At 37.9% G+C, this 11,418-nt stretch overlaps 2 protein-coding genes across 8 annotated transcripts in view; both read left to right on the top strand.

Moving 5' to 3' along the window:
• The first annotated feature begins 208 nt into the window (after window positions 1-208).
• LOC107660121 (prostaglandin E2 receptor EP1 subtype-like) lies at window positions 209-4,735 on the top strand. 4 transcript variants are annotated; one of them, XM_016449356.1, is made up of 4 exons: window positions 209-338; window positions 997-1,052; window positions 1,805-2,706; window positions 3,882-4,735. In XM_016449356.1, the coding sequence occupies exons 3-4, from the start codon at window positions 1,855-1,857 to the stop codon at window positions 4,149-4,151; spliced, it is 1,122 nt and encodes a 373-aa protein (XP_016304842.1). In that variant the 5' UTR covers window positions 209-338; window positions 997-1,052; window positions 1,805-1,854; the 3' UTR covers window positions 4,152-4,735. The 4 variants fall into 4 exon arrangements, with proteins under 4 accessions (XP_016304842.1, XP_016304840.1, XP_016304841.1 ...); XM_016449354.1 differs by having other exon boundaries at window positions 1,802-2,706; XM_016449355.1 differs by lacking the exon at window positions 997-1,052.
• A 671-nt stretch (window positions 4,736-5,406) lies between these two features.
• LOC107660009 (spermatid perinuclear RNA-binding protein-like) overlaps window positions 5,407-11,418 on the top strand; it is a 12,418-nt gene continuing 6,406 nt past the window's right edge. The window contains exons 1-11 of one of the 4 annotated variants that reach the window (XM_016449141.1): window positions 5,407-5,511; window positions 5,958-6,132; window positions 7,100-7,232; window positions 7,389-7,597; window positions 7,765-7,930; window positions 8,591-8,738; window positions 9,573-9,664; window positions 9,993-10,088; window positions 10,204-10,315; window positions 10,392-10,489; window positions 11,044-11,143. In XM_016449141.1, coding sequence (XP_016304627.1) covers window positions 5,975-6,132; window positions 7,100-7,232; window positions 7,389-7,597; window positions 7,765-7,930; window positions 8,591-8,738; window positions 9,573-9,664; window positions 9,993-10,088; window positions 10,204-10,315; window positions 10,392-10,489; window positions 11,044-11,143 — 1,312 coding nt within the window. In that variant the 5' untranslated portion in view covers window positions 5,407-5,511; window positions 5,958-5,974. Of the gene's footprint in view, window positions 5,629-5,957; window positions 6,133-7,099; window positions 7,233-7,388; window positions 7,598-7,764; window positions 7,931-8,590; window positions 8,739-9,572; window positions 9,665-9,992; window positions 10,089-10,203; window positions 10,316-10,391; window positions 10,490-11,043; window positions 11,144-11,418 lie in introns of all 4 variants that reach the window. The other 3 variants (XM_016449140.1, XM_016449142.1, XM_016449143.1) reach the window with 3 other exon arrangements.

Below are 11,418 nucleotides of genomic sequence, written 5' to 3'. Positions count from 1 at the left end.
AGTGATTCAGTGCATATTAAAATCCAATAATTAAATACATAAGCTGTTCAGCCTTTGAGTAGAAATCATTGCTTTAAACACCCATATCACCTCTGTGGTCAACATCACGTTTTTCTCTTGCCTTCCTTAACATCACCATGTAAAAATATTGCTGTTAGTCTGAATTCAAACCACAAGTGTGGAGCCACTCTAGTTTGCCAGGTTGAAAAAAATTAAGCAAACACAGACACCTGTCTTCAATCTACAACAATCTGGTTTCGTGGAACATTTGATATAGGCTATATGTTCAAGGTCAGACCAGAGAGAAGGGGAAAACGAAATCGCAAATGCTGAATCAGGTATCTCTCTTTATCATTATTAATAAGAATTACTGAATTATTATTTAATGCATGAATAACTGAATCATTGAATGCAAATGCTCAAGCATAATGTGTTATTCTGTAATGTAGTGACTTGCTTAAACGCTTTTTTTTCTTCCGGTTAAGCCATGTTTTTTTTGTTTTTTTTGTTAAGGCTTTAAATAATAGCACCATTTTTTATGTCAGAGAAATGTAGCTTTCAGGCCGGTGGTAAGAGTGAGTCACACTCACCTAAGAGCAGTGAGCTTCATCAGGGAGGGGTTATCCGTCAGAAACACACTGTAGGCTACTGAAACGCTTGCTCTGAGCGCGTGCGGTGAAACTACGAATGTATTCATCTGCATTTCGTCATTTAAAACGACATATTATCCTCTTGTGTGGAACAATTTTTTTTAGCCTAGCTGAACCTGCATTACTTTTTTTTTTATTAAAGATGACCAGGCGCTCTTTTGGAATATATGGATATGACGATGCACCCGTTTTCTTCTAAATTCACCCAACAACATCTTTGTTATAATTTTATTTTTGACAGTTAATTTAGTTTAAAGGAACGTTTACTTTTATATATAAAATGATTTATTTTCTTTTGTTTACAAGATAGAACAAAAAAAAAGTTTTTAACTTTTTACGCACGCAGGCAATCTTGGGTCTCTGACATGATGTTTTAATCCCAATGGGCATTCGCTAGTGACGGTAAGCAGTTGCATTGGTCTTCACTGATTAGAGTTGTGCATGGATAGGTATTGTGCCAGAGGAATCCAAAGGAAATTTGTTGCAACATGTAACTTATTTATAGCATATCTTTTCTTGATCAGTGCTTTTTAATGCATCCATGCAACCAACTAAATATGGCTCATTATTAAATGACTCACTGTAGCATTCTTCAGGGGAGATGTTGACTGAGAGGTCAAACGCAAGCAAAGGAACCTTGAGGAATGTTTTTAAACAATTTAAGGCTTCCAGGAGCCTCTGTCAGAACTTGCCTGTTTTTTGGTGTGGCTCTATTCAACAAACTATTCAAATAAAATATGTCACGTTGAAACTTCTGAAAACCTAGTTGACCATTTACTGAGAGTACTTTTTAATCTCTTTCTTGACATATTAATTGATTGGCGTGACAAAACATTTAACAAAAAATTGGAGCAAAAATGCAAATGACGGTGTTTATTCCAAAGATTATTTACTAGACGGCACTCACTACATTAAACATGCTATGTGATGTGACAATCACACTAATGAAGAGTGTGAAACGTTTATCTGGGAGTAATTCTCACTGTTGTCTACAAAGAGAAAGACTGTACATTTAAAATGCATATATTGGCCAAAAGTGAATTAGCATATCAGCATATCCAGTAGATGGCCCTAAAGTTAACACTACACTAATTTTAATTTCTTGGGGTCTTTTAAATGATCTGTTCTAAGATATATTTTTCCACCCTCAGCAGCTCTACATGAAGATGGGAGCCCTACAGCTAAACACTCCTCTGAGTTAGCCATGCATCACTGCAATTCATCAGGCACTGCGCCACTCAGCCCATTTTCCAATGACAGTCAATGGGAAGGTCAGCCGACGTCTCCATCACTTGCCGATCCTGAAAATGTCACGTCAGAGAGACCGATCCTGAGCGGTCCCATAGCTGCGATGCTCTCGATGACCCTGGGGATCCTGTCTAACATTGTGGCTTTTCTCATTCTGGCGAACGCGTATGCCCGACTACGTCGACGATCCAAAGCATTTCTCCTGTTTGCTAGCTCTCTGGTGGCCACAGATTTTGTGGGACATGTAATACCTGGCTCAATAGTCATGAGGCTGTATCTTTCTGGAGGTGTCCCCTCTGAAGAATACGACCGGGCGGACCCATTATGCCAGTTTCTAGGAGGCAGTATGGTGTTTTTCGGACTATGTCCGCTCTTTCTTGGTTGCGCCATGGCAGCTGAGAGGTGTTTAGGGGTGACAAAGCCACTGCTCCATGCTTCGCTGGTTACGACCACAAGGACTAAGCTCTCTCTTTCTGTTATCTGGATAGCAGCTCTTTGTGTTGCCCTTCTGCCCTGCTTTCAGCTGGGTTCATATACCTACCAGTATCCTGGAACCTGGTGTTTCATTAAAGTGCTGGAGGACACAGAGAAGGCAGATGTAGCTTTTGTTATGTTGTTTTCAGGACTGGGGTTGACATCCCTTGCTGTTGCTTTGGTGTGTAACACCATAAGTGGACTGACGCTGGTGTTAGCGAGGATACGAAAGAAACCCTGTAACCATCGATCAGCTAGATCCCATGATATTGAGATGGTGATGCAACTTGTGGGCATAATGGTCACATCTTGTATCTGCTGGAGCCCTCTTCTGGTGAGTATGAGCAGTTGCAATAATTCAGCTGCAAACCCGTGGGTTAGTGGGGCCCCGTCATGAAAATGGGCCCCATAAATGCTGGCATAAGATTAAAACCAGTACAAACATGACAACTGTTTCTGAAGAAAGAAAAATCACTAAAATAACACCCTATCAGTAAAACCAAGCATGAAAACATACATTATAGGTAAAATTAAATAATTACCCACATTTTCGCTCTGATTTTTTGCATCTTTATGTTGGCAGTCTTTACATTCATTGCCCAGATATTCTTGAAAATATGTGACAAGACTTTGGCAACAAAAGCACAGTTTCTGTCATCCAAATGTGCTTAAAACACAGAAAGTATCTCAAATAGCCACAAAGTAATCATTACTGTGACCTATTTTTATGCATTTCCAACAACTTAATCACTTCTGAGTAAGTTTTGAATCTGTGGATAATAATGCGGTACTCCATATATCGCTGTTGGCTTAGTGTCCTTTAAGATAAGTTTAAGCAAATGAATAGTAGCCCATTGATGCCACAGAGTACAAAAAATTACAAAGCTAATTGCAATTTTATATATCATAACTGCAACTTTATATTTCACACTATAACTTTATATCTTTATTTCTTATTTTAAAATGTTAAAATTACTTTTCATTTTTTTCTGATGCAGAAATGGTCTTCTGTATCTAAATATTACTATTATTATTATTATTTTAACTTAAGCATATTACTCAAGATATCAAACTCAAGGTATTTAAAGGCACAATATGTAAGATTTTTTTATTAAAATATCCAAAAACCACTAGAACAATGTTATATATTTTGCTGAGTTGTGTACTTACATTATCCCAAATGTTTCGAAGAATGTTTAAATCCAGAGAAATAAGCAATTTTAACTAGTGACACGGACCGTGTCCATAGTGTCATTGTGTCGCCTGCCAATGACGTCATACACCCTCGATTTCCGGTTTTGTTTTGGCGAAAATTACATATTGTGCCTTTAAATCTCAATTTTTTTCCCCTTGACACACAATTTATAACAAAATGGCATAGAATAGTATAAGTATATGAACTGGAAAGCACCTAATATTTTAATAGACTGGATTATGGATTTTTTGGACCTGGATATTTTGTCATAATCATAATCCTTATGGTGTTTCGTCTTTGTCTCTTAACTCTAGATTGTTGGCCTAATTACAGTGAAACAGTCGTACGAGGGCTCTATTGGAGATTACCTTGTCACCTATAAGACCCTAATGATAATGGGGGTGCGGATAGCATCCTGGAACCAGATACTGGACCCATGGGTCTACATTCTTCTTCGTCGTTCTGTCCTCCAAAAGATTTACTTCATCACTAAACGGCAAACAGACTTTAAGGAAAGCACTTTTCGCTGCTGGGAGATCCATTCCTTTCCCAGCTCTGAGAAGAATCCTGTCAGTAGAGTCTGAGTGAATGTAAATAAAAACAGAAGGCCTACTCCGTGTCAGTCAGCTCTACCATAGAGGATCTCACTGGGCCCCTTTATTACAGCATGTGCTGCACTCTCTATGTTAAGAATGTATTTATTTAAGCAAATTTGCACAAAGATAAATAAAGCATGAGATGAACAGTCCTATTATTCCCTATAAAGCACTAATAATAAGAATTTGGCTGGAAACATTCATGCCAGTGTAACAGAGAACAGCAAATACATAGAAATAGAAAATACATTTGAGTTAGTAATTGAAGCATTAATTCAGCCAGTGTTGTAGCTTTAGGTCTGGGGGACAATGTTTTGTGTCCCTAGTTGTTCCCCATGATGACAGCCCTGGGCATGAAAACCAACATGACAGCGACAACAGGCACAAAAATATTTGAATGCTTGTTTTACTGAAAACAAATGTTCACCTAATCAAAAATTTTGTACAGCATGATCATCAACAATATATTAACTGTGAGGTGAACTCGTAATTTTATGTGGTGAACATTATTTTCCCCTGCAGAACAGGAAGACAGTTTTCCCTTGTTTATCTTGCATATATGTTACGTTTAAAGATGCTCATGTGAATAATTATGTTCATAATATTGTTTTATTTTTTGTGTTATCCCTCCAATTTTCTGGAGGCTTTTAATGTTGTTATTTTTACACTGAAAAACACTATAATAAAACAAAATGTATTATATTTTAATTACATTTCCGTTGCTACCTATGAAATCAGTTTTTTATATATATATATTTTTTTTTCTTTCCCACTTCATAACTAATTTGATGCATGGATGTCACTAAACCAAGCTCAAACTTCAAATAAATAATTAAACAAACAGAATATTGGAAAAGCCAGAATAATAATACCCAGTACTGTTAATGATCACTGCTTATGTATTAATATTAATTAATTAGTTATTCAAGATCTAGTCAACATGTTGTTATATACGGAGTAAGATGTCATTAAATAGTTTAATACAGGCTTTTCAGAAAAATGTACACAGTTGTTAGACACGAAACATTTCAAAACAGCAAAAATGGGAAAATGGAATATAACACCAAACCACTGTACAGTAGGCTAATTGTTATTGACGAATTTTAATAGTAATGTGACAACCTAACAAACAAGCAAACATGAAAACTCACTGCATAATAGGAATAACCTATGAGTTATACCTGCAGGGTGTATACATTTTACTTTCTGTTCACAAATGTGGCGTAGATGGAGTTCCACATGTCTCCGCGAGGCGATATTTGAGTGCGCATGCGCTGCGGGGTCAGAGCGTGGCCCGGAAGTGAAGCTTTTTACGCTATACGCTTCCATTGAGTAAACTGAGTGAATGGTGAGTGAGTACAACAAATCTGTTTAGCGTTGCAAAGAAATACATAGACACGAGATATTAAAATCTACGTGATCTTAAAGACGTCTCCGAGTTTTGGTAATACTAGCAGCTGTGCAGGTAAATATGAATCGTTGTTTTCGCGTCATTCGTTTATTCAAATGGCTAACGTTAGTCCGTGCGCGTGCTAGCGTGCTTCACCGATAACGTTACCTGATGTTTTGTAAAGACGCGATAGAGGGTTTTTTTTTTTTTTTAACGAACACGTGTTTCATTGTTGTCATTTGCAGTTTTATGAAGTTTCAGTTTTAATAACAAGTCCGCCAGGAACCATTTATCTTAATTGACTGGCTTCTCAACTCGTTAATGATTTAAACTCCGGCGTGTTTTGATGGAGTCGTCAGTTTGAATCCTTTATTTACTGTGAACGTTGTGCGACTTGTGTGCAGGTGATTGCTTGAAGGAAATGGCTCAAATCATGGGGAATTTTCCGAGGCGAAGGGAAGGACCTCTTCCACCTCGACCACCACCTGCCTGGGACGAGCACCAGGCCTATGAGGAGCTGCTGTACTGGGATAATCTCATGCAGGAGGGTTACCGCCTCCACCCGCAGGACTACGACCGGTAAAACACCTAGTCTGTTCTTACAATTTATCATACTTCAAAAGTGTAATGTTGGGAATGCTCTTAAACAGCTCTCCCATTGCCATGGAGAAAACCTGTAAGTGCGAAGGAATTTTATAATTGTGATTTCAAGGTTTGGGGGAAAAAATTATAATTAATTTTTATGTTTATATAAATGCATTTTAATGTAAATGAGGATCATTTCTGTAGCGAATTTTTCTTTAAAGATCAGCTAGAAATTTCTTTTTGTGCAGTTTCTATTGAACTGGTTTTTCAAACAAGTATTGTCCAGCATTCACAAATGTTAGGAAAAATCATGGAAAATAAAAAATCTTGATGAGGAGCAAAAAGTGAATGTTGCATTATATCCAACTATATCTCTTTATATTAAAATGTATTAAATGTGAAATATAATAAAATCATCATTAAATTTAAAATGTCAAAATATTTTTATCAAATAAAATTTGACATTTCAGTGCAAAAAAAAAAGTTAAAGGGGTCATATGATGCTATTTTAAAGATCATTATTTTGCTCCCTGACATGGCTGCATCAACACTACTGCTGTTCCTGAAACCACGCCTTCTTTCTTTGCGTGCACATTTAGGTGGCATTATGCTAATATTTCCACATTGTGACGTAGATATGTGGGGGCGTGTTAGAATGAGCCATTTTAGGTAGGCGTGGTTGACTCTTAACTTTTATAAAGAATATCTCTTTGGATTTGAGACTTTAGTCTCAACTTTACAGATCTTCTTTATGCACCAAGAGCTTGTAACACTCCAAAGAGAAAGGAAAACTTGAAATCGCATCATATGACCCCTTTAAAACAGAAAATGAACATATGCTTCAATGGCATGTGCCCCCCCCCTCCTGCCTACTGGCCAAATCAAAAGTTATCACTGGCCAAATTTTCGTTTGGGCATCTCTGGTATATTAAGATGCAATAAAACTAAATTCTTGTCACAGGTATGAAGAGTTGCGTTATTGGTATGACTGCTTGTGTTATGAAGAAGACCTCAGGCAGTACAACCAATATATTGTTGAGTACAGGAAGTGGGAAGAGGAGAATCTGCACCCAGAAGACGTATGTTACACCGATGTATGTTAAATTTACAATGCAAATTCATTATTGTTCTCCCTCTAGTTCTTTGCCTAAAATAACAGAAAACCGTAATAAGAACACATGAACAGAGGAAGTGCAAAGGCAACGTTTTGAATCAAGTGTCATCAATTCAACTCTTCTGTTACTCGACAGCTTCCACCAATGCGGCCACCAATGCGGCCACCGCCTCAGCGAACGTTTGTGAATGAGGATCGCTATGTAAAGGCCAAGCACACAACTGTGTACCCATCAGCAGAGCAGCTGGATGCAGTGCAGAGCATGGTGTCTAATGTGGAGTGTGCCCTGAAGTCTGTCTCTGATTGGTTAAATGAAAAAGAGAGTAGTGCCGCAGATGCTGGAAGGTATGGTTGTTGGTTCTGGAAGTCACCTGCCCTAATGTATTTAGATTTTTACAACTGAGCAAGTCAGTGCATTTCATTTTACTTTTAAGCAATTGCTGGCTAATTTATGTTACAGTTCTGGTGGAAGTATAACCTCATGCTCAAAGTCTGTGCTGTTTTCCCTGCAGTGGTTCTCCTCAAAGTAAACTGCGTGGTGTTTTGAGAGTGGGCCTGGTGGCTAAAGGACTCCTGCTGAAAGGTGACATGGAGTTAGAGTTGGTGCTGCTGTCCAGGGATATGCCTACCAGTTCACTGCTCAGGCTGATCTCTGGAAAACTCTCAGAATTCATAAAGGTTTTTCTTACCCTTTTTTATTTTTAATTTGTATTATTCTAGATCATTTGAATACTTGCTTTTGTCATTTGTGCTTCATTCATGAAACATGAGCATAATGTATGCAAATGCAAACAGCTCTGTTTGTGTTTTAGTAAACGCATGAAGAGGAAAAATCGGCATCTTTATGTAGAATGTATTTTATTTTGTATGTATTTTAATTTGAAAGCATTATCAAATTGGCTTTTTCCAATCAACAAATACACTGACGCTCAAAAGTTGGGGTCAACAACAACAATTACAAATTTTTTTGAATTAGTCCTTTTTAGTAAGGATGCATTAAATTAATCTAGTGACAGTAAGGTGTTTATAATATTACAAAATTTATATTTCAAATAAATGCTGTTTTGAACTTGTTCATCAACAAAGTTTCCACAAAAATGTTATGCAGCACAACTGTTTTCAATATTGATAGCGATAAGAAACTTGAGCATCAAATCAGCATATTCGAATAATTTGAACTTAAAACTTTTGTATGCTAGTGTATCTATAGAACCATTTGAGTCCTCTTGAGTTTCTGTGGGTGCAGATTCCATGCAAGACAAGTCATTATTTACCTGCTAATATTTATGAAAAATTAAGCTGACATGCAGTTTCTCCTCTCACTTTCCTCAATGAAAGGATGTTACTGAGGAGAAATACGTCATCACTCCATCGATCCAAGATGCTGCTATTATTGTTACTAGCCCAAAGGAGCCAATTCTGAAACTGAGTATCCATCTGACCTCACCTGTGGTCAGGGAGCAGGTTAAAAAAGAGGCATCTGGAGGTATGATCTCACTCTTTTTCTTTTTCGGACCTAAAAGACCTTCAGTACATCGGAGGAGTGAAAATAAAAGTTATGCAGTACAGTCCTGCTGCATCAAATGAGTGGTGGTTCCTTCTGAGGCAGATACTGGGTGCTTTCAGCATTTTAAATGTTAGAAGTATTGTCTTCGCTATTGTTCAGCATTTTACTGTTGAACATTGACATTTCCGAACGTCACCTCTAAAGCGATGCGAAGGGTTTGCATTGCAGCAAAAACGGAATCAGTAGGCTCATATTTTAAGATGTGCTTGTTATTATCCTTATTTTTGGTACAATGGAAAGAGTATGTATTTTAACAGTTTCAGATAATTGCATTTAGTTCTATTTTATGTAGCATGCGTTTTTGTGCTTAAGGAATAATCTGTTCATCCAGAACATATTTCATTTGTATTTTGCTGCAGTATTTACCCTGTTCACAACTGAATTGAAGTATTTCTTTTGTTGACTGTGGTTGCAAATTGACTTTCTCAACCAAGCCTTCTAGTTTGTCAATTTTAGGGGCGCTGGACTTTTGACCAACTGGAAATTCTCTGTCTCGGAAGGGGGGGGTGGGCGCAGTTGGCCTACAGAAGAGGAGGGTGAAATATCTTTAGAAGTAGAGTATTTTTAAAGGAGATTAATCACTGTTCAAACAGACAGGGGTGCATACTAAGCTTTGTGTTAGATGACTTCCCGAACAGTTCCCCCTTTTCCTCTTGCCTGTGGGCATGGGAACACTGCGTCTACCCCCTGACCAGATGACAGAACCCCCCTTGGTCAAACTGTACCTTGTCTTCTTACTCCATTCGTCACTAGAACCGTGTGCGGAAAGCTCTCCGCAGGACGCTCTGGACAGGCAGAAATGCCTGACTTCTCTGGCGTCTCTCCGCCAGGCCAAGTGGTTCCAGGTTTGCATCCCGTCTTTATTTGTCTAAAAGTCGACTTGTAACTTAATCTGACCTTTGACCTGGGGAAAATACATTTAGAAAAATGCTTTTTAAGCCTGCTTGAACTTTGAAACGTCTATAAATGCTTTAAACTGTATTGCGCATAACCTGTTTCCGTTTAAATGTCAGATGTATCTCCCCCAGGTTGCAATTTGTTCGTTATTGGTCAGAAACTTTAATTTGGCCAGATTGATCTGCTTCATACAAAACGTCCTCTAAAAAGCATCTAGAAGTTCTTTGAAGATGCATGATAAAGTGTTGACAGGTTTGCTATTTGTTGGGTTAACAGGCTAAAGTGTCCGAGCTTGAGTCATGTGTCATTGTGATTCGGATCTTGCGGGACTTGTGTACCCGTGTTTCAACATGGGCCCCGCTCAAAGGATGGGTGAGTCAACCTCAAAAACAACAACAAAGAAATATATCTTCACAATTAAGACATTTATATAAACGTTAAGGTCACTTTTTTGAGTCTGTCTCTTTAATCATATGTTTTTCGGCAGATTCTTGAGCTGCTCTGTCAGAAGGCCATTTCAACCAGCGAGAGGCTGCTAGGACCTGGAGAGGCGTTCCGGAGAGTTCTAGAGTGTCTTGCGTCAGGGATACTAATAGAGGGTAAAGACTGAAACAAAGCATTGTCATTGTCTTTTGGTGTTTTGAGTCATCTACTGAGCATGACTCTTCTCTACAGGTGGTCCAGGCATTTCTGATCCCTGTGAGCGAGATAGCACTGATGCTGGTGCCCATCTTACACTGCAACAGAGAGAAGACATTACCCAGAGTGCACAGGTTACTTGCAATCCAACACTATAGTTTGACTTTACTTTACAGTGTATTGGTCTAGAAACTATGCAAATGAAAATGGTCATTATGTACTTGGCCCAATGTCATTCTAAAACCATATGGTGGTGCTTTTTATTGTGGAGCACAATGAAAATATCATGAAGCTATTTTCCATAAGATAACTGTTCATTGTGACCATATATTTCAAAAAAGATAGAAAATGTAAATGTATTATTTTATTTACTGAAAATCTTGACCTATGATGCAGCGCTCAAATCTTTTAAAATATGTAGAACAAAAATGAGATATCAGGACTTTGTAATCAGTGTACAGTGCTTTCTTTTTCTTTCTCTTCCTCATACAAAGCTCTTGACTAAACTATGAACTCTCTTTGTGAACATTTCTCTTTTTTTGATGATGGGAAAAGAATACTGCAACATGAGAGTAAATGACTAAGGCCAGATGGTTATTAGAGCTGATCCATATACAAAATTTCCAACCTTGGAGGAACCCCATTTAGTTCTTTCACATTTAATTTGTTGCTTTCCTCTCACCTCTAGTTTGCCTTAAGACTGTCAGCTTTTGGGCAACTTTACAAAGTTCTTGGAATGGACCGCCTCAATTCCAAATTTGCTAGATTGCTCAGCGAACAAAACAGAGGTACCAATGTGACTTTTTATAATGTTCTGTTGCACCTGTTTTCCACTCTTAAAATCAAATAGCTATGTTAGCTTTTGTTTCTTTAAAGCTTCTATATGTAAATGGCACCTATTAGGATTGCATAATCTGTATGAGAACTACTGGTGTAGTTCACATTGGATTGGCACTGAATAGGCATTGAATGTAAAATGTTAATTAGTGAATGATGCTGTGTGCATGTGTATGTGTGTGTGTGTGTGTGTGTGTGTGTGTGTGTGTGTGTGTGTGTGTGTGTG

This window comes from Sinocyclocheilus anshuiensis, unplaced genomic scaffold (genome assembly GCF_001515605.1).
Source record: "Sinocyclocheilus anshuiensis isolate Anshui unplaced genomic scaffold, SAMN03320099.WGS_v1.1 scaffold55, whole genome shotgun sequence".
In the NCBI taxonomy this organism is placed as follows: domain Eukaryota; kingdom Metazoa; phylum Chordata; class Actinopteri; order Cypriniformes; family Cyprinidae; genus Sinocyclocheilus; species Sinocyclocheilus anshuiensis.
Note: the sequence above shows the minus strand (reverse complement) of the source record. Positions and strands in the feature narration are given on the sequence as shown.

Coding starts and splice junctions, on each gene's coding strand:
- LOC107660121 (XM_016449355.1), top strand. CDS start 1,855: ATGCATCACTGCAATTCATCAGGCACTGCGCCACTCAGCCCATTTTCC. Junction 2,707..3,881: donor TCTGCTGGAGCCCTCTTCTG/GTGAGTATGAGC, acceptor TCTTAACTCTAG/ATTGTTGGCCTAATTACAGT.